At 32.8% G+C, this 22,277-nt stretch overlaps 2 protein-coding genes and 1 long non-coding RNA gene across 9 annotated transcripts in view; 2 read left to right on the top strand and 1 right to left on the bottom strand.

Annotated features, from left to right (window-relative positions):
* Positions 1 to 2,961: 2,961 nt before the first annotated feature.
* LOC139774181 (uncharacterized) lies at positions 2,962 to 5,480 on the top strand. The gene is made up of 3 exons (XR_011718531.1): positions 2,962 to 3,291; positions 4,393 to 4,524; positions 5,309 to 5,480. It is a non-coding gene; the product is annotated as an uncharacterized lncRNA (long non-coding RNA).
* Positions 5,481 to 8,694: 3,214 nt separating this feature from the next.
* On the top strand, positions 8,695 to 11,835 carry Ns4 (Nucleostemin 4). The gene is made up of 5 exons (XM_071709268.1): positions 8,695 to 9,176; positions 9,636 to 9,952; positions 10,035 to 10,680; positions 10,806 to 11,228; positions 11,564 to 11,835. Exons 1-5 carry the CDS (start codon positions 9,086 to 9,088, stop codon positions 11,806 to 11,808), a joined length of 1,722 nt encoding a protein of 573 aa, XP_071565369.1. The 5' UTR covers positions 8,695 to 9,085; the 3' UTR covers positions 11,809 to 11,835.
* The window catches only part of LOC139774193 (otoferlin), a 36,757-nt gene continuing 26,310 nt past the window's right edge, over positions 11,831 to 22,277 (bottom strand). For 5 of the 7 annotated variants that reach the window (XM_071709260.1, XM_071709263.1, XM_071709266.1 and 2 more), the window contains 17 exons: positions 21,929 to 22,165; positions 21,120 to 21,428; positions 20,883 to 21,035; positions 20,324 to 20,524; positions 19,993 to 20,244; positions 19,599 to 19,649; positions 18,352 to 18,659; positions 17,542 to 17,903; positions 16,991 to 17,176; positions 16,077 to 16,809; positions 15,277 to 15,447; positions 14,631 to 14,800; positions 13,943 to 14,261; positions 13,486 to 13,684; positions 13,194 to 13,412; positions 12,905 to 13,005; positions 11,831 to 12,813 (listed from right to left, as the gene is read on the bottom strand). In XM_071709260.1, the coding sequence (XP_071565361.1) occupies positions 12,633 to 12,813; positions 12,905 to 13,005; positions 13,194 to 13,412; positions 13,486 to 13,684; positions 13,943 to 14,261; positions 14,631 to 14,800; positions 15,277 to 15,447; positions 16,077 to 16,809; positions 16,991 to 17,176; positions 17,542 to 17,903; positions 18,352 to 18,659; positions 19,599 to 19,649; positions 19,993 to 20,244; positions 20,324 to 20,524; positions 20,883 to 21,035; positions 21,120 to 21,428; positions 21,929 to 22,165 (4,152 nt within the window). In that variant the 3' untranslated portion in view covers positions 11,831 to 12,632. The remainder of the gene's footprint in view (positions 12,814 to 12,904; positions 13,006 to 13,193; positions 13,413 to 13,485; positions 13,685 to 13,942; positions 14,262 to 14,630; positions 14,801 to 15,276; positions 15,448 to 16,076; positions 16,810 to 16,990; positions 17,177 to 17,541; positions 17,904 to 18,351; positions 18,660 to 19,598; positions 19,650 to 19,992; positions 20,245 to 20,323; positions 20,525 to 20,882; positions 21,036 to 21,119; positions 21,429 to 21,928; positions 22,166 to 22,277) is intronic. The other 2 variants (XM_071709262.1, XM_071709261.1) reach the window with 2 other exon arrangements.

The following is a 22,277-nucleotide window of genomic DNA, read 5'->3' as shown; positions in this document are numbered from 1 at the left end:
GACTGTATCTAACTTATTTCCAAAACACGTACTCAAATCAAGGCAGCCTCTTTTATAAACTATTATATACGTAAAAATTCATAAATTTATTTAAGATGTTTACTTGTTTAAAATTAGTATTGCAGACATTCGAGATATAAAATATTTTCTTCCTATCACTTTCTCTCTCTTCCTCTAACTCTCTTTCTTACACAAATCTTTACTCCATTACGGATCACAATCTATAAGTACATAATAATAGCATAAAGTAATGCGCACAATTCTAATATCTAAAAATAATGATTCTTTTCTTTTATTTATATTTATATCACATTTTAATGCAGGCCTGGCACTTCAAGCTCAACGAGTTACGTTATGGATCCCATTGCTGAACGTCAAAATCAGGATCTAATAAATTTGCCTGAAGAGACATGTGAGGAAACAAGTGAAGAAGCAGCCGCAGTTGATGAGTAAATTATTCGTTCTGCTTATCATATAATGTAATGATATCTGCATACAGAAAAGTATCATTCTGCAGCCAAGGAAAGCAATTACTTATTTTATTTTATTTTTAAGTAATAGTTTTCTTCAACAAAGAATATTTTCTCATAAATAGTTTTAAGATATACTTGGCACGCATAAATCTTATGTAGAAAAGCTCATCATTTTGTGTTCAAAACAACAATCTATTCTTTTTTCAAGAATATTATATATTTAAGTATATATGCTTCTCTTCCGTAAACTCTATATAGTATAAGTAAACCGAATTTTTGTATTAATTAAATATTCTTCTTTAAAGTACTAGACTTACTAAGATCTAAAATATGTTTTAAGTAAATGTGATGCTTGTGATGACTTTATGGTAGATTTGCGGATATATAAGCTTATTAAATATTTAGGACAAAAGTAATATTTACTTGCAGGTAGTATGTATTTTTCTGTGTGTACTAGTCAAATATTGATTTTTTTGTACAAGAACATTTTATAACTGCAATATTTCAAACAACTACTCTAACTTTTCTAGTTTTTAATTATAAAACCACAAAAAAAATAATTTTGTTTAACAATTTAGTAATGTGCACACCTATTTAGGTAAAATATGTATTGAAGATTTTATCAGTTGAGATATTTGAATTATATAATTTAGAGATTAGAGGTTAAATCAGTGTACATACAACTGTACAATGTTTTAATATGCACCAGTGCGCATTGAGTGCATCCATTCGAATTTGCTATTAATTGGACAAATTCAAATCAATGTTTACATACATTCTAATAAATAAACCACACTTTTCTCTTCGACCCTTGAAAGAATTTTTGCAAGCGCTTGTTGAAGCGATTTCTATATCACATTTAGTATCAAACACTTTATAATACAGAACGGTTACAATGGAATTACAGGGAACAGCCATATGACTATGGCGATGAATGGAATTATTTCGATAAAAATGAGGAACCATTGCAGGCAATTTGCATGGATAAGGATTGTGAAGAAGTATTTCAGTCATCGAAGGAACTTCGTGGGAAGATTGGTAAAACGACTTTTGTTTGTAGGAATAATTTTCGAAAAAGCTTAAGATCGCACTTAAAAAAAGAACATAATACAACTTTCAATCGCCAACTACCTGACGAACTAAGGACTAATTATACGGAGTTAGGAAACAGTAAAGCACAATGTAAACATTGTAATAAAAGATTTTGTTATTTTCTAAACGAATCCTCATTAGATAAACATAAAAACACACGGAAATGCAAAGATATTCGGAATCGATCTGAGTAAGTACACATTCAACAACTTATTAAAATACCAAGGGTTATAAAATAACTGTAATAATAAAAACAATCAACAGCTAAATAAAATTAAGTCTAATTAAAAAGTCCTTTATTATGGCGTACATGTAATACATATAAGCTGCGTTTGGGGAGTGCACTATTAGCGCTATTGCATAATTCTATCTTTATCGCTCATCAGATGTAAAACAAGGATAGAATAAGCAAATGGCGCTAATAGCGCGCTCCCCGAATCCAGCCATAGAGGGTGTCCCATGATTTGAGGTCCATACATTAAGAGCGTATTATTTAATTCATTTGGAGTTGAAATTATTGAATAAACATATGTCAGTAAATGCTTCCTAACAGAACTACAATCATTGAAAGTTGATGTAAATATTTGAAAAAGGAAAGAAAAAAGACATTAAATCTGCAGGAGATAATTTTGAACAGAATTCGTAATCCATTTGTAAATAAACAAGTTAAATTAAATGTATTTCTTTTTTCCTTTTTCAAATATTCACATCAACTTTCAATGGTTGTAGTTCTGCAGTTAGAAAGCATTTACCGAGATATGTTTATTAAACAATTTCAACTTTAAATGACTCCAATAACACGCCCTTAATGTTTGGACCTCAAGTCATGGGACACCCTGTATATAGTTATTCGCGATTCCGATCATGTTTCCAATCGTAATAACTATAATTTTACAATTATTTTGCATATAATGCAATAATTTGCAATAATTTGAAAAAATTTCAATCGATAATATTCACGTTTTTCTATCATAGACGTTTCTATCTATCATAGACGTAGGTATACAATTCGGTAATTTAGATTAGGTATTTATTTGTTTGATATTAGTATTGCAGAAGTTCGAGTCAAATATAGTCAAATAAGTCAAAAAATATGATATTAAAAAAACGTTTTAAAAATTAAACTAATTTTAATTTTTACTTTTTGACTACCTGACTTCATTATTTTAAATTGTCATGCGTAAGCGCTGAGTGAGTTTCAGCATAAGTTTAATATTATTGATGGAATAAAGAAAGAGACAGCTGTATGATCCGTTAGTTAGACAAATTCTAATTATATATTTGTAATAAATAAACCACACTTTGCTTGAAAGAATTTTTGCAAACAATTTCTGTATCACACTTAGTATCAGACACTTTATAATACAGAACGGTTACAATGGAATTACAGGAAACGGCTATATGACTATGGCAATGAATGGGATTATTTCGATAAAAAGGGATCTGGGCAGGCAATGTGCAAGGATGAGAAATGTAAAAATAGAGAAATTCAGTTAACCTGCTCTAGAAATTCTATTCTACTATTATTAAGATCGCACTTAAAGATAGAACATAATAAAACTTTCAATCGCCCACTACCTGACGAGCTAAGGACTCATTATACGGAGTTAGAAAACAGTAAAGCAAAATGTAAACATTGTAATAAAACATTTTGTTATTTTATAACCGACGGCACGTTACGTAATCATAAAGAGACACAGAAATGCAAAAAAATTCAGAGTCGTGAGTAAGTACACATTCAACAACTTATTAAAATACCAAGGGTTATAAAATAATTGTAATAATAAAACAAACAACAGTTAAATAAAATTGAGCGAAGAAGTCTTTTATCATATGGCATACATGTAATAATTATTTGCAATTCCGATCATGAATATGTCTTTCCAATCGTAATAATTATAATTTTACAATTATTTTGCATATAATTTGAAAAAAATTTAATCGGTAATATTTCAGGTTTTTCATCTATCATAGACGTTTTCAGCAACTTAGATTAGCTATTTATTTGTCTGATATTAGTATCGCAGAAATTCGAGTCAAGTATAAGGTAACTCCGGTACATACGCCGCACCTATGGAAAACTTAATTTATACGATCCAAAGAAAAAGAAGGAAAAAGAACACATATATAGGAAATTTCGATTTTTGCAGTGTTTGTATTATGGCATAAATCCCGCATGCTAAAAATGCCGTATATCCCAAACAGAAGGGATATGCAAGATATCAAGATAAACAAAGGATACAAGAGCTATGCACTTGTATTTTGTTGTATTCCATCCTTTACCATCCCTCTACACTTATGTATCATGAAATAACCATTAAAGCTTTTACATTCACTACAGTAATCATTTTACGTAGGTCGTAATATATAATCGCGCTACTTACTACATTGAGAAATCGATTCAACTCACGACGGTTTCGTTAATATTAACAGTAAAGAATTGAAATTACAACACAATACGAATATGGCATAAAAGCACATAACAGAGTGATTGCGAGCAAATATCTTTATTCCTTCTATTTTTTCTGAGTTCTGATACATAAATCCCCGCGCGGCGTAAATACCGGAGTTATCCTATAAAACGTTAAGTACTTATATAGATAAATATGAAATAGGCTTATTTAACAAAATTTATATATCACAGCTCAAATTTGCCATTTACTTTTTGTTACATAGGTTATCAATAATTAACAGAAATTCCTATTAATCAACAATCATTGATTCTATATAATATTTGCATAATCGCCGTATATTTTCGCAAATGATAGTGTAGTGTAGTGAAGTATTCTTTCGTTTCTATTTTTAATTACATTACGTTTTAATGCAGACTTGTACAAAGCATTCTAAAGTCAGTGGTTGATGAAGTGTTTGCCACTGTAGAACGTCAAAGTCAAGAATCATCGGACTTATCTGCTCCATCATCTGAACAAACGAAAAGTGACAGAGGCGCACTTAACGAGTAATTATTCATTGCTCTTATATTACACAATGATATTGATGTCTTTATTTGTTATTGTTGAAATTATCATTGCATACATATATAACAACAAACTAACTTATTCTAACTTATTCTACAATCTTTCGTCAAAACATTTTGGCGTGTTCGACCATCCTGATTTGTGATTGTATCTGACTTATGTCTAAAACACATACTCATATCAAGGCAGCCTCCTTTATAAACTATATACGTATGAAAAAATCATAACTTTATTTAAGATAACAATTAAAGTAATTTAAATCGACCGTGACTGGCAGTATATAAATTAATAATGTCGAAATTAATAATGTCTCGATGATGGATCCAAAAAAGTTCTGTGTGAATCCGACAAACCAAGTTGGCTCACAGTTTTTCAATGTTCACATCGGAAAGACGTTATATATTGCCAGTCACGGTCGATTTAAATTACTTTAATTGTTATTCTATATACTAGCGAAAGAAATTTATTATTCTGTTTATTTAAGATGTTTATTTATTTGAAATTATAATATTATAGAAATTCGAGATATAAAACGTTCTCTCCCTATCACTTTCCCTCTTTCCCTCTAAACCTTTCTTTCGTATAAATATTCCCTCTATTACGGTTTACCACCTATGAGTACATAATAGCATCAAGTAATTGTAATATTTAAAAATACAATTAAAATTTAAAAGTGCAATATTTAAAAATAATTGTAATGTATAAATAATTGTAATATTTAAAAATAATTATTTTTTTAATTTTTATTTACACATTTTAATGCAGACCAAGCACTTCAAATTCCAAACCAAGCACTTCAAGTTCAACGGGCTATGTTACGGATCCTACTATAAAAAAAGATATCCCTCAGAGTAAAAAACCACCTGGATTGACAAAAGGAAGAAAACGAAAAGGAAGAAAGGAGGAAGAAAAAGCAATCACAATTCATGAGTAATTATTTGTTTTGCTTATATCTATAATGTAATGATATCTCACTAGTTAAATTTTAATTTTTCTACACAAAGATTATTTAATATTTAAAAAAGAGTATTCTTCCTTCTTTATTTTTGATCATATCACATTTTAATGCAGACTAAGCATTTCAATATCAGGGAATGATGAAAAGTATCCTAGTGCAGAACGTCAAAGTAAAAAATCACCTGGATTGCCTGATGAATCAACTAAACATGTAGAAGATGGGGCAGTCACAATTTATAAGTAATTATTTGTTTTACTTTTATCATGCAATGTAATGACATCTTATTAGTTAAATTTAAACCTTTCTTCACGGAGGTAATTTACAACTGCGATATTTAAAAAAAAATACTGTTTTGTTTCTATTTTTGATCAAATCACATTTTAATGCAGACGTGTAGAGAGAGTTTTACAACATAAAAAGTCACTTGACTCGTCCATTCCATTACCAAAACGAACGAGAATAGACACAGACGCATTTGATGAGTAATTATTCGTTTTCTTTATAACAAAATATAATAACATCTCACTATTTAAATATTGACTTTTTTTAACAACGATAATTTACAACGATAATATTTAAAATAACTTTGTTTCTGATTACACCTCATTTTAATACAGGCCGGGAACTTCAAGTTCAATGAGTTATAACATGGTTGCAGAATGTCAAAGTAAAGAATTACCTGGATTGCCTGTTTCGTCACCTGTGCCAAAGAAAAAAAGCATAGCCGCAATTTATACGTAATTATTCATCATATTGCTTATATCGTATGTCAATGTAATGATATCTCAGTTAAATTTTGACTTTCCTGCACAAAGATAATTTGCAACATTGTGATATTTTAAAGAGTATATATATTCTTTCGTTTCTATTTTTAATTACATTACGTTTTAATGCAGACTTGTACAAAGCATTCTAAAGTCAGTGGTTGATGAAGTGTTTGCCACTGTAGAACGTCAAAGTCAAGAATCATCGGACTTATCTGCTCCATCATCTGAACAAACGAAAAGTGACAGAGGCGCACTCGACGAGTAATTATTCATTGCTCTTATATTACACAATGATATTCTACTATCAAAATATTAACTTTTTGCGAAAAATAACTTATAACTACAGTATTTTAAATAATTACTTTATGTGTTCTATATACTATTCAATCACAGCACAAAAATAATATTTTTCTTTAACAATTTAATGTACACTACCGTAACATTTTAAATGCTATTATAATTAAATTAATATCTATCGCGGATTTCAGTTCCGTTATGTCAGAAACAGAGACCCGGACATTACCTCCATTCAAGGAACTATAGGCATCACTTGAACAATTAACAAAGAGAACAAAAAAGTGCTGTGAGTAATTATTCAATTTGCTTTTAATATTATATAATGCAATTTATTTTACACAGCATTATGTTTCTCTACACAACAATAACAATAAACAATTCATTTAATTGACTACAATAACAATAAATTTGAGAAATTATCTTAACGTATAACAAGACCTTAAAACTAATTACTATAATACGAATATTGAATTATGCATTGATGAAATTTGATGACTATTTAAATCTAAGAATGATGATTTATCTACATAGTTTTTTTAGTATACATAACTTTCTTTTAAACACCGACTAATTTTTTCTTGTTTCATCATTGTATTAATATAGAACGACCAATTTTTAAGGTCAATGGGCTGCAATGTTACGGATAGAAATTTGTCAACGAGCATGCATCCCGACTTACGCAAACAAAAGAGAGACCAATCCGACGTTAATGACGAGTAATTATTCACCTTATATATATAACACAACACAAAAGGAAGGATATATTACGAATAAATTTAATATGTATTGACTTTTTACACAAAATTGTTCGTTTATTTTGTGTAAAATTCATATAACGTTAGTTTATAGTTTTTATTATAATTTTTTCCAGTAACAAGTGTAAACTCTTTTTTCGTATTTTAAATGTTTATTAAGCAAATTTTTATAATTTTGTGTATCTTCCTAGCAAAGAAATAATAATGATTACTATCCTACTCGGTATATTATGTTGCTGAAATATTGCAATATTCGGAAAAAGTGCAGAAATATTTCATTAACATTTCATTTGTAACTATGCATCTGAAATATTTCAGAAATGTACCTGCATCATGTCTTTTATAATATTGCATTAACAATATTTCTGAAATCTTTCAGAAAGTTGTTTACAATATTTGTAAGTTTCTGTAATATTGCAAAGAAAAATGTAGCAGATGCAATATTTCGGAAATATTTCTGAAACATTATAAAAGTAATATTACCTTCACTTTGTACGAATAATATTTCTGTAACATATCAAACGCAACATTGCATTTAAAATATTTTTGCGTAGGTAATGAAAAATTGAATTGCAGGTAGTGAATTTCAATATTGCAAAAGAAATATTGCAGATGTAATGGTTTAGAAACATTTCTGATACATGATAAAACTATTATTACGTTAACATTGCACGCGTTATATTTTTGAATGTTTCACACACAACATTGCATTTGTAATATTTCCGAAAAGTTACTGACAGACTTTAGAACTTAAAAAAAATTGAATTTATTATTATATAATTATTGCATTTTATTGCATTTTTTCTCTTTTATTAAGAATTTTCTGATATGTCAAATTTTGTCATATGGCATTTTTATTATAATATATGAAATATCTCGTAAAGTATATATCAACTTTTCAATGACTTCACCTTATATATGTCCATTTTTCTTGTAACATTTTTTTTAATTTTTTACATTTCAATTATTTTTTACATTTTTTACATCTTATAATCTTAGGAAAACGTAACACACCATTATCATTTTTTACATCTTAGGACAATGTATATTTATATTATTATAATTACGTATATTTTTCGTTCGAAAGTATTCATTTCTTACAACTTTTAGGACAATGAGTTTTCCGAAGATTATTATTAATTTTATAGATTATTGTCATATTTATGTATAAAAAGTATAAATTATCTATAAATATAAGTGTAAAAATTAATATAAATTTAATTCATTATTTACATTTATAAAGTGCTGTTTACTTATATTATAATAGATGTTTTTTACTTACTGCTTAGTGCTCGGCTCACTTCGCTTTCCGAAGCCGCACGAAACGGACGAAGTAGCGACATCTCGCGTTAAGTGGTGGTGGGCGTCGTATATCGTATCATGTCCCACGATAACGAACCTAACGTCCTAACCTAACAGCAGTAACAGCAAGCAGCACTGTTTGTGCAACAACTTCGAGCAACGTTGTTCAGCGCGATGATCTCGTCACGATTTCTTCAAATTTCCTAATTTCTCACGTTTCACGCCGTCACTTCGTCCGGTTAATTTCGTTCGACAAACAGTTGTGCGCGTGGTCTCGTCCAGAATAGTCTGGAACAGTCTCGATGGTTAAAGTGGTTAAACGACCAGCTGTTCGGCATCATGCAAATTCTCGTCTCGTGAAATTAAAGATCGTAATCTTTATAAATAATTTACGATTTTCGTACGACACTTGAAATTTGTGATAAGTGGTTGAAAGAAGTAACGGGATTGGAACTGCGGAAACATGCCTCAAGGAAGGCGAAAAACTCCGTTTAGCGGAAAAGCCAAAAGGCAGCAGATGCAGGCTAAAAAGCAGCGGCAACGGACCTTGGTTGGTACGTATCAATGCGTTTAATGTAAAAGTTACTAATTTAACTCTGCAACCGTACATGTGGGTCGTTTGTGTCCTCGGCATTTTGACTATGTGATATTTTTCCAGAGGTTTGTTTACCTAGCGCGTTTGTTTAAACTTATAGTTTAGATAAACTTATAGTTTAAACTTGTAGTTAAGATCTCAAGGAACACCTATGAATTTTTTCAGAATTTTTGGTAAAGTTTTGGGCTGTTTAATATGCCGCGGATGCAAATGACCCACATATACCGTTAGTGGGTGCTGGAAAAGAGTGTACAGTTGCGGGGTTAATTAATAAAATTTTATTTAAGAATTTGGTGCCTCACACAGCTTAGCGTTTATTTCTAAAATATTGATATAATTGTAATTTATAGTTTTATTACCAATTTGTTTTATTTGTAAAAGATTAATACTGTAAAAGTATATATATATTTGTTAACAGTAAATTCAGATGACGAGGAAAGCTGCAGCAATGAGAGCAATGTTGAACATAAGAGACAAGTGATGAAGATAAACGAACAACCAAGAGATAGCAAATCTTCAAGGAATAGATACGCACTACAATTCTTTCAAGAGTCCAACGAGAAATTGCGAAAGCGCAAGGAACGAGCTTTTAAAAGTATCGAACCTGCGAGTCTTAAGGATCAAGAGATTTCCGATAATTATTTTCCACCTGGGATCGACATGCCAAAGCGACCTCCGTGGGATTTCAGTATGACAAAGGAGCAATTGGAGATAAGGGAACAAAGATATTTCACAGTATGTAGTTGCTACCTAGTGCTAAACAAAATCTTAACTTTATATCGAATGTGTTTGCTGACTAACAATTCTTTGTATCTAGGAATACTTAAATAGCATGGAGGAATTAGCTAGCTTGAGTTACTTCGAATTGAATTTGGAAACCTGGCGACAATTGTGGAGGGTTCTGGAGATGTCAGACGTCCTATTGATTATCGTTGACATCAGATATCCCGTTCTGATGTTCCCTCCATATTTGTACGACTATGTGACGAAGAAACTGAAGAAAGATATGATTTTGGTGTTAAACAAAGTCGATCTAGCACCTCCAGCGTTGGTAGTGGCTTGGAAAGAGTATTTTCACAATCAATATCCAAAATTATACATTCTAATGTTTACATCGTATCCCACTTACAATCTCCGTAATAATACGAATAACGAGGAAGGTTTAAAGAAAAGAACTCGTAAAGGAAAATTGAGAATGGCCGCGGAAGGGGCGCAGAAATTGCTGGAAGCTTGCAAAGATATTGTTGGGGATAAAGTCGACCTAAGTACCTGGTATGAGAAAATTCAGGAGGAGATGCACTTGGAATACGATTTAGATGACATAAATCACAAGGATAACGTGACAATAGAAAAGGAGGATACCACTTTTTTTGAACACGAAAAATACAAAAATGGAGTTTTAACCATTGGGTGTATTGGAACGCCGAATGTTGGAAAGTCTTCCTTGATGAATGCGTTGATGGGTAAGCAAGACCATTCCATTACACAACTGTATTATAATATCATTTTTTTAAATATTTATATTCCATACTTAACATTAGAGTCATTTGAGTTCGAGTCATTAATATATAATATATTTATTTCACAGGTAAGAAAGTTGTGAGTGTGTCTCGCACTCCTGGTCACACTAAGCACTTTCAGACTATTTATCTCACAAAGACTGTGTGTCTGTGCGATTGTCCTGGTTTGGTCTTTCCCTCGACCGTGCCCAAAGAGTTACAGATACTAATGGGTTCATTCCCGATCGCTCAAGTTAGGGAACCGTATACTGTCATACAATTTTTGGCCGAAAGAGTGAATCTACCAAAACTGTTAAAAATTCCACATCCAGAGAATGATGACACGTGGTCCGCTATGGATATCTGCGACGCATGGGCTATCAAAAAGGATTTTAAGACGGCGCGAGCGGCCAGATTGGATACATATAGAGCGGCAAATTCGTTGCTACGAATGACATTAGAAGGAAAAATTTGTTTGTACATATACCCGCCGAATTGGACCATTGATAAAAGTATTATTTCATTCTCTCTGATCAGACGAAAATTTTATTGTTTTTTGATGAAAAAAATTATTTGGAAAACTATATTTAAAATATAATTCTTAAATCATATGGAGGGGTAAAAGCCATAGTGGTGTAAGTCAAATTTTTTAAAATATTGACTTGTATGCATAGACGCAATTTATATATTGTATAGATTGTACACGAGTCAATATTTTAAAAAAATTTGACTTACACCGCTATGGCTTTTATCCCTCCATATATTAGAGAACATAAATATTTGAAACAGTATAAAAATAAATTTATATTTGAAATATGAAAAAACAGTGTAAATAATATTTTTGTAGAAAAATGGGAAAATCACGCAGATGTTGAGACTGTAAGATGGATTCAAGCTAGGAATAAAGGGGATCATTTCAGTACACCTACTGAAAATATGTCTTCTGAAGGTGAAGAAAGTGACGATGAAAGACTGACGCAATCTTCTGGAAGTGCAGCAAATGATGCAGTGAATGATTCAACGGAATCGTCAAACGAGGAAAACGATGTGCCGCTTGCACCTAATAAGTTTTCATTGTTACCTGCGGAATAATAAAATAGTTTATTATATCACATCTTACTCAGGTAATTTTTATTTACTCCTTTTTTACACATATATTTTTTTTTCTTAATATATAATGAGCAACCTGATGATAATGAGGACTAGTCGAGTGATTTTCCTGTGTGTTCGCCCGCGAAACACAATTGTCACTATGACACAGAATATTTTACGAGTAAAAATAGATTACTTTGTACACAAGCCACTACTCTGTTGCTAATATTTTTCTCATTTTCATAATTTTTTAAGGTCACTGTGTGCATGAGTTATTTACAATTGCAATTATTCTGGTTACTTTGTTACTTTGGTCCACTATAAACTGATTGCATAATTATAAAAGAAAGCTATATTATTAAGACTATTTCAGGGACAAAGCATTTCATAAAAATCATCTACGATAATATCTGTACGTAAGAAACAATCTCTAGTGCCCTAACATTCGCCTAATTAATACGAAATTGTGCAAGATAAACGACTTCTATTTCCTCGAAAAATATTTCATTTGCTTTGGTACTTTTATACAAGGTATTTCTCAATTATGCTTTTTATATAAGTTGCTCAGAAACACCCTGTATATATTCTTTAATTCTACTAAGATCCATTTACAGACTAATTTCTATTTTGTCACTATAAAAAAATTCTAATCTTTATAAGCCAATATATTATTATGGGCAAATTAGAGAAATTAATTCAGTAAAATGCTAATTTACGTCGATTTTGTACGATTTTGTAACGTAACAATGTAGCATTACGATTATATATTTAAATTGTCAAACTGTTTTCTAAAACAACAATTATACATTGCGACGAACAGCATTTTAAGCTCCCAAGATCTTCTTTACGGAGTAACCTGGTATTGCATAAAAGAATAAGAGCAAAAGTATGATCAATCCGATCGCAATTATAGCTTTCAGAATAGCCCATTTATAATTGTGCCAAACTATGTACTTGATGGACTTCAGTGGATTGAGAAACCACATGAAAGATGCATCTGGTCGACTGCAAAAAAAAATTAAGAATATAGAAATTAAAGGTAGATTGAACATAACAAGAGAAAAAAATTGATATTGCTATATCTTATTATACTCACTTTGGCTTGTCCAGTGGATCGGGTTCGTTTCTACAAAAACCAGCAGGATTTTTCTCGGCCTCCTCTTTCGTGAGCAAATGTATCTCAGCTTCGACCTTGCCCTGTACGAAATAATAAAGCATAATTTTATGACAAAATATAATTAATTTAATATATAAAATCTAATATAAGTTTAATGTGCTTATTTTAAAAAATTACAAGACTGCTATTTTTGTTATAATAGTATAAGATACATATTATATATGTATATGTATTAAAAATTTTATATTTATATGTAGTGATATTTTACCGTTAGCTCCATGTCTTCATTCTCTTTCTTCACGTAAAACGGCCACCATGCTTTTATACGTTTCTGTTTGAAGATGTTAACCATTGGCACAGAGCCGTCCGTCTTTAACATGCCTAATGAGCAGAGCTTACTATTTTTTGCTCCTCGGGGAAATCGATTGAGATCGAGAGTTATCGCGCCCAAGAAATCATCTGCGGAGAAATGATCTGCATCCCAGACCTGCAAACAGCGTCATCCTTATATTATCTATCGGAACGAGATCGAAATGCATCGGTTGCATGTTCGACATTACCTGCAATTCTAGGCGTGCTGGTATTTTACATTCGGTCTCGTCCCAGCTAAATAAGCTTTCTTTACGATTGATAACGATCTTCTCTTCTGCTACTAGATAATCGAATGGAAATATGAAGCGCCAGTTAAAGTTTCCTTCGCCGGTCAATGACCGATAATGAATATCGGTGGATTGACAGTCCTCCGGTCCCTTTAGCCATCTGTTAAGCAATGTTAAAGTGATGTACACAATTATTATATTTTAATAGTATTCAAATCTTGAAAAGTGAAACTATAATATAACATAAAAATATTTTATATTTAAGAGATAAAAATATTTTATACTTGAAAGAAACTCTCGATCATTTTTTATTCATTATCATTAATAGTAATTAAAGTTACTAATGCTTTTGGAAATTCATTTGCATATGTATGCAATATCGATGAAAAATTAATTTTCTTTAGGAGTTTATATTTACCCTTTTACATAAATGTCGCTCATCTTTTCGCCGGTGAAGAAAGCGTCGTCTTCCAGGACGACGTCGTCTGTATTCCATATGATAACTCTCAATTCATAACTCTTGGGCTTTCTCGGTGAAATATCGATGGATGGTCCGGGCGAGGGCATGTCCATTGGAAACATGTCCACCCACATTTCCAATTTACCCTGCTCGATTCCGGGTTTCTCAGGATTATAGAGCGGTCGGGTCTCCACGTGTTCGGGTACCAGGGCACAGCCTATTCGAGGAAAGGCGTTCCATTGGTGAAGAACGGCTAAGGCGAGATGTTCTTCCATTCCTAAAACGGTAATCTTTTTTGTGATAAAAGGCATCTATATCAACGACGCATATTTAAAAGCTGCGCAAATCAAATTATAATACATTATATCAGATTATTACATATCATTTATTATGTAATTTATCTACTTATGTGTATCTACTTTCGTGTATGTGTACATATATTTTTTCTTTATATGATTAATTATTAATTTTCTAACTTTTGTAATTAGATAAATTTTAATGAAATAATTCTTAAATAATATTTGTATATAAGATATATAATAAATCAAAATACGTATATATTAAAACTATATACATATAATGTATAATTTATACATTCAAACGTAGAAATATTGATTTCTTCTTCAATTTCAATCTTTTCACATACCCTTCGTATGCACATAATATTCCATCTCCTCGTTCGAGAGGGAGAAGGTTTTTCTGCCGATTGTAACGCGTCCGTGAGAATACACTGGCCCATCGATTTTACCATCTTTGCATAGCTTCGAGAGTATCTGAGTCGGTTTCATCGCATCTCTCCATGTATTATATCCAGATCTGGAGCAGAAATAAGGTTTAATCAATCTCATGCATCGAAATTTATTTGCGTTCTCGCATTTGGTTCTCTTATCTTTTTTATATATGTTAAAGTCTAAAAGGTACCATATGTTACTTTTCAAGGCATAAAATAGGTTGCTTTTCACAATTTAAAATCTAGTAATATATATTACTGTGAAAATAATACATACAAAATATTATGGCAAGTAGAAAATTATAGGACGCTCTTAAGAAAATGATCTGAGCGTAAATGCGTGTTAGGCGAAAGAGATTACGAAGAAAAAGTAGTCATTAGTCCTCGTTAAAAGTCCTTCGTGGATTCGCTAGTTTTAAATAAATGGTTATTGCTGATATGATAAGAGCTCTGCTGTTAGATTACTGAATTGCGTGACACGATTTGTTTCATTACTGGAAAGGGTCTTATTTGAACCGTGCACGAAATAATATAATGCTATTCATTATATATACAAACTCACTCGTCGTATTTCTTCGCGAATCCGCACGTAGCTCGGTGTCTGCTGTAGAAGCGATTTTCCAGATCGATCTTGGTCTCGCCGATCATATCGTCTGTTCCGACCAAGTCCCAATCTAGGACTTGTACGGTAAGCAGAGAATCCTGCGGAAATGTTGCCTCAATCTCGAAACATCTTGAACGCAAATTTACAATTAGTCAAAATGCAGAGAAACAACGACGCTTTAAATTTTAAGAATAAAGCTTTTAAGAGAAGACATACAAAATAAAATAAAAAGATGAGTAATAAGAACCTTTGCGAAATTTATATTTTATAAACCGAGACTCACTTTTTAAAAAACATTCTTTTAAAACAATTTTATTTAAATATACACTGAGAAAAAAATGTTCTGGATTTTAGTAAATATTAGTTTGCATACAACTGTGACTCTATTTACTAAAATGAAGAAAATTTTCCTTTTTATTAGTATATGTGTATTCACTAGGAAAAAAATATACTAATAAAAAGGAAAATTTTCTTTATTTTAATAAATGGAGTCACAGTTGTATGCAAACTAATATTTACTAAAATCCAGAACATTTTTTTCTCAGTGTAAGAAATAACATGATGTTAAGAGACAAAAATACAATTTTTAATCCGCTATATGTAAAATAGCAAATACATAATTTAATGAGATTCAAAATTCCAATTATATTAAGAAACATAACTATCCCGAAAATTTAAATTCAGTCTCCGTACTGCCAGGAACCCTCTAATAGCGAAAAATTATATGTTTATTGCTGCGATGCACACAAAATACATACTTTCCGAAGACAGGATTCAGTTGTTTCGACACATAATGCTCTTTATCGCTAATCCTCTTGCTTCCCAATTGTAAGACCACATAGGGATCTGCTTTCCCATTAAGATCGCAGGGATGAAGGTCATTAGCTTTGACGATGTACACCCGTACCAGAACGTGAATAGGCTCGTTCGACGGGACACCCTGGAAGAATCCGTATTGCGGATCGAAACCCATCACGGTGTGATCCAGCAGATCCTTGGGCAGCGGCCACTTGTAGACCTTCAATGCGCCCTTGAAGCTGCCGACGATTCTTGACTCGTCTTCGGTCTCGTCGCCGGTCTTCTTGCCTCGATACAGCTCGAAAGTGTGCAACCATTCCTTAAACTGCTCGAACTCGGATTGCGCCTCCAACTCTCCGGGATACACCTTCAGTAGAGCAGCCTTGTTATACTTGTGTTGGGTGTGCTTCGGACTGAGCCTCGAGACGAACTTCACCGCGTTTGTCGGTGACTTTAAACCAAACAGCCTCTTTGTAGGATTAGTTCCGGGATTCTTGTCGCCCGAGACGGTCAACTGACTTTGCGTAACAGCTTCGTCTAGGAGCATTGGTAGCGTTCCGTTTGGCTGGTTTTGGAATATGGATTTTTCCTTGCGCAGTTCTTTGTTCTCCTCGATCATCGCTTCTACAGAGGCAAAGTACTTTGTCCACCAGTCCTGGCAGCCATCTCCGTCCTCTAACGCGCCTAAATCGCCTAAAAATGCGACGTTTCAAAGATCTGCTTTATGTCGTATATTATTTAAATTTAGATAATTAATAAAGAGATCACAAAAAGTGTTAATATAAAAATACAAATTAATAATAAGTTTATTTGTTAACAATTTCTAATTTTTCTCTTAATAACGTGAAATTAAACGCAGTTTTTGCGAACACACCTATATTGTTGTCATTAGCTAAGCTCTGCTTCCTACGTATGTTTTGTTCCGTTTTATCTTTCTTCGTAGGACCACATCCCAATTCGAATCCAAGAGTGATAATGGTATCACCATTGTTAGCTTCCAAATCAGTCATCGATTCGAGTAATGACGTTTGTTGGAATTTCGATTTAGATGGATCGAGAGCTGCAATAAACATAAAGTTTTGAAATTAAAACGCTGGGAATTAAAACGCTAAATCTGCAAATAGCACGTTATTTTTTAGCTCTATTATTAATTTAATTTTTTGTAGTTAACATCTAAATAAATTGTTATAATAAGCAATGCTATTTATTATAGAGTAAGATATTATTTTCTTGAATCATAATTAAAATTATTCGTCATATTCTTTAATTAACATCGTATTATTATTCCAATAAAATTTATTTAGGTTATATTTAATTATATTGTATTACCCTCGCTATTTATTCTATTTGCAAAATTCTATTTATATCGCAGTTATATAACAGTTTCAAAGTGTTTCGCAATTAATCGATTGATTATGCAATTACCTGTGCACTGTAACTGATACAAACTCTTCTTCCTCTCTTGAGCGTCTTTCGCCCTTTTAGTTAAAGGGTAGTACATGTACTTGTGAATTGAATTGATGGTGTGAGTACCGACGAGGGTGTATCTACCAAAACTCCGACAGTCCACTGCTCTTATGGTCAATGGCGGGCGATAAAGCTCCTGTTCAGGAAGCTCCAATTCTAGAAATTTGATCGGCGTGTTGAAATTCGGGTTTTTCTTCGCGTTTGCTATGACAGACGAATAGAGAATGTGACCGGCGCATTCAACGTCCACGCGGGGCTTGTCGACAGTTAGGAGATGGATTCTCTTCAGATCCCGCAAACCCCAAAAGAGCACCTCGATTCTGAAAGCCAATGCTATTAATTAAAAGTGTTGTAACAATCAATTTATTCGTTTGTGACATATTCACTTTTTCTTATATATTCCTAAATTAAACATGTCTTTCTTTATTTAAATAATGCATAGTTATGATAAAAACTATTAGCAAAAGTTCTAACAAACTGTAAAAATTGAGCCTTTAAAATTCTTTAGTACTGTTAAACTGTTCATATAGTTACATAAAAATAATTTATTACAAAAATAGAAATGTTATTCTTCGAATAAAAGCCGAATACTGGATTAATTAACTATACATATCGTCGATTGTATTTAAAAAAATATATATATATATAATCTTAATTATTAATAAACAAAATCTTTCTAAAAATTCTATTTGAAGACTTTTCTACAAAATTTATTGAAAAATACAAGAAATTTTTTAATAAACGACAACGAAACACCAATAACGTTACCGGTATTTCGATAAAGTAGGTCGAATTCCCACGGGCACAGGAAGAATCGGGCCTTGATCCTGTCCGGAACCCGGAGCCTGAAATCCGCAGCTGAAATCTTTGGGATCTGGCAAAGTAGGAAAGCCATAATCCTTGGTAGAGGGATATTCCAACAATTCGAAGACTGCCAGAAGCTCGCCAGCTCTCGAGGCTCCTCTGGTAACATCGTACCATTCTAAGGACGGTGGATATTGTGGAGGAGTGTAAGACTCGGAGGCGAGTTTGACGTGAGGTCGCGCAATCGCCCGACCGATGTACTCCGATTTTCCCTGAAATCGTAAAGAGAGATTTCGATGTGTTCGAACAGAAATATTATTGATCGACCGTGTGGCTACGGAGATGCGAGGAAACTGTGAGAAGGGAAACATTTATCATCTAAATTAACAGATTTAAATTTACTTACTATTAAAATATATTCATGGGCACTGTGAAGAAGTGCAAAGTGAAATCTGGGATTTGTAAGAGAGGGAACGGATATATATGTAATTTCTACAGTCTGAACTAATTAAGACAAGAATATGTATTAGAATCGTCAAAGTATTCGTAAATATAGTAATATAGTAATATAAAGTAAATATACATTACTTAAGTGATATATAGAATATTAAAAAAATTTTTATATTAGATATATGTAGTTATTTAAGAAAGGGATTATTGCAAATTTAGATTTTAACAAGAAACAATTATAAAATTATAAATATACATTCTTTCAACAAATTTTAATTTAATCTATTTAAATAGATAAACATTTTTACATATTCTTTCGAAATTGATGTTACTATTAGAGAATTCTTGTCGGTATATATATTTCTTTTTCGTAGAATAATGACATAGACTCGCCTGGACATACTTCACAATGGAAAGTAGAGATGTATCTATTTACCACAATAGCATGAAACTGAGTAAGGTAAAGGGAACCAAGTCCTACGTAAAAGTAATTTGCGGTTGTGCGGTTGTGTGGGTAGATGTGACTCTTCGTTGACTATCGCAGCAATTTCACGACTTGGAAACTTGCAGCCTTCGAAATTTCGAGGCACGCGAATTCTGATATTGCACAAGTTTGCTGCTTTATCTATATCCTAACACATATATATATATAACGAGTGCCATGCCGAATGTATGTTATGTGTATTTCCGGTGCGGGTTTCGTGTGACGTGCGTCGTGTTATATCTGGCATCGTATAAATGTCAATATGTTTTATACAAACTGTCAAAGCAGAGCCCTCATGCAGTGTTATGTCCATAGCTACAATATGACTCTGTAAAAAGAATATGATTACGAAATCGTAAAAGCGATCATTCTTCCTAGTAACGTTCTACGCGTGTGTCATTATAATTCTAATTAAATTAAATCTGAACTTAAGATAAAATTAAATACATAATTTTCACCAATTTACAAGTTGAATATTTTTGAGTAATTTCGGGCATTAATCGCACATAAAATAGCCATGCATTAAGAAAATCTGCTGATTGTTGTTTCAAGTATTAGATAGATTTTTAACAAATTGATAAATTTTAAAGTAAAGTTTTAAAAGTAATACACAGAAATTGTCCGTAGAAACAAAAGAAATAACGATGTGATTAAATAAAGATTTGACTTACCACTTTATCCTGATCGAATAACTCGATGACGATGGAGGGTGGATCCTTCTTGATCTCCTCGGCGGTGCCGTAGATTAAGATGTCATCGAACAGCAGCAACTCGTCCCACGTTGGACTGAGGGTTTCGTCGATCACCTGAGTGCACTTGCAAAACTCACCGCAGATCACCCTCGCAAATGGGTCCGAGAGGCCAGACGCATCACTGCCGATCAGCGACCTCGCTTGGTACATGTGGGCCCTCAATTGAAATTTCTAACAATCGATTTAGAATAACAGGATTACGCATTTATATATTTTGGCGAACTATGCCGGATCGCATATAAATACGTACGTGCTTCTGGACATAGTGAATTACAGTGGGCGGCAAAGCGCGAGGTCTCTCCACGTTCCTCAACTCATGGCTGACCTCGTATCCCTTCGGTAAACCTTGGATGAAGTACTTCTTGTGCTTCAGTATCCCTAGCCACATGTAGATCTGCAATTTCGTTTGGATCGCCCAGCCCGAGGGTCCGAATCTCTTTTTGCCTGGAAGCTATACGTAGATTCCATTTAAGGCACGAGAATTGCATAATATTAGATGCTAACATTTTTTTCTTTAAAGTTTAATTGTATGTTTTTTTATTTTAACTTTAGGCGCTCTAAATTTCCTCAAGTTATATATCGCAACATAAAAAAATGTAAATAGTACAGTAGTAATTGTGAGAGACACGAATTGCATATAGATATTTCTTACGTTTTGCAGAGAGACTTAAACGTAGATGAAAGTGACGTGACAAGTTAAAAATTATATTTTTTTGCCACAAAAATTTTGACAAATCTCATACATACATTAAACTACATAAAAGATGACACATATGCAAAGAGCCGATGCATATTTTCAGTTTACTTACTTTGAGGAACATAGTCTGCACCTTGGCGCAATGTCGGCCGCATTCCTCGTCGACCACCGAGTAAATCAGCTCGCGACCCGGTATCCTCTGGTACGCCACTCGTCTTCCGGAGCTGATTACCCAGATGAACACGTCCGGCAAAGAGTCTTGCGGCTGTAAGAGGGATCAAGCAATTTCGTTTTATAAAGCATACATATACGACGGCAACAAAAGCGTTCGAGAAAAATAACTACTGACATCTTCGACAAGAAACTTTAATTTCTGCAAATAGCTGTGGGCTGTCTTCAGTCTTTCCTTGAAGCTGCTTTTAGTCACGACGGCCTTGAGGTTGCGCGACAGAATCCCGATATTCTCCACTTCCCGCTGGCACAGTTTCGCACGCTCCTTGTCCAGTTTCGTTTTTCCGACGCCCGGACCAGTCACGCTAGACTTGCTAATACTAACATACCGGTTACAATTGGCGCTCAGTTCCTCGAGAGTAGATTTTAAAAGCTTTTCGCACGTTGAGTCTTCCAAGTGCGATTGTACTTCCGACAGTCCTTCCTCCTAGGGGGAATACGAAGAAAAGCCGTTATCGGTTTTATGTAAATCCGTTAAATCGTGGTCGCTGTGATCTCTTCATCTCAATCAGATTGCAACTACGTTTCCGTCAAGAATCTGACTCTCTTGAGAGAATAAAGATATACAATTTAGATAAATTATATTCTTCAAATGATTTTGATAAAATAAAGTTGAACATTTAAAAGTTGTTGGATGAATAATTCAATATTATAATTTTTGAAGATAAAAGTAATATAGCTCTTTAAAAAATTTTGTATCTTTGTATATTAAATTTAATCGAGGGTTTAATGAATATTTTTTTAATGGTTATTAAATGGTCTTAAATGATCTCGGTTCCTATCGCTATCAATAGTTTAAATATGAACAACAATCGATAAAGAGTAATTCAACATCTCTTTCTACATTAATATTTTCGCCTCTATTTGATTCCTTAATTAATTCGACCAGACACGCCGCTGTTTTAAGAAACATTGATGTATATATACCAGTTTGTCAACGATCTTGCCGATAATGTTACTGTTGTACATTCTACGCCTGTAATCCGGCCATGTGCTTCTTACATGAAGGCACGGCTTGTCGTCCCAGTACGGTAAGAAATAATAAATCTTATCGTGCGTCATTGGTTTGCTAGCTGGTGTGGTGCTTTGCCAGGATCCAGCGATGACTTCCTGCAGGTCTTCCTCTTCCCCACTCGTTCCACCCTTTGATCCTGTCTCGTACATCTGTCAAAACAAGCAAAACGGGCTTTACCTTTTACAGACGAAATTGACAACTTTACAAAACTTCTTTCCAACTTTTTTTTAATTCTTTCTTCTTAATAAAAAAAAAAAGTAT

This window comes from Temnothorax nylanderi, unplaced genomic scaffold (genome assembly GCF_030848795.1).
Source record: "Temnothorax nylanderi isolate EJ_2023f unplaced genomic scaffold, tnyl_v1.0 TNYL_tig0075_pilon, whole genome shotgun sequence".
NCBI lineage: Eukaryota > Metazoa > Arthropoda > Insecta > Hymenoptera > Formicidae > Temnothorax > Temnothorax nylanderi.
Note: the sequence above shows the minus strand (reverse complement) of the source record. Positions and strands in the feature narration are given on the sequence as shown.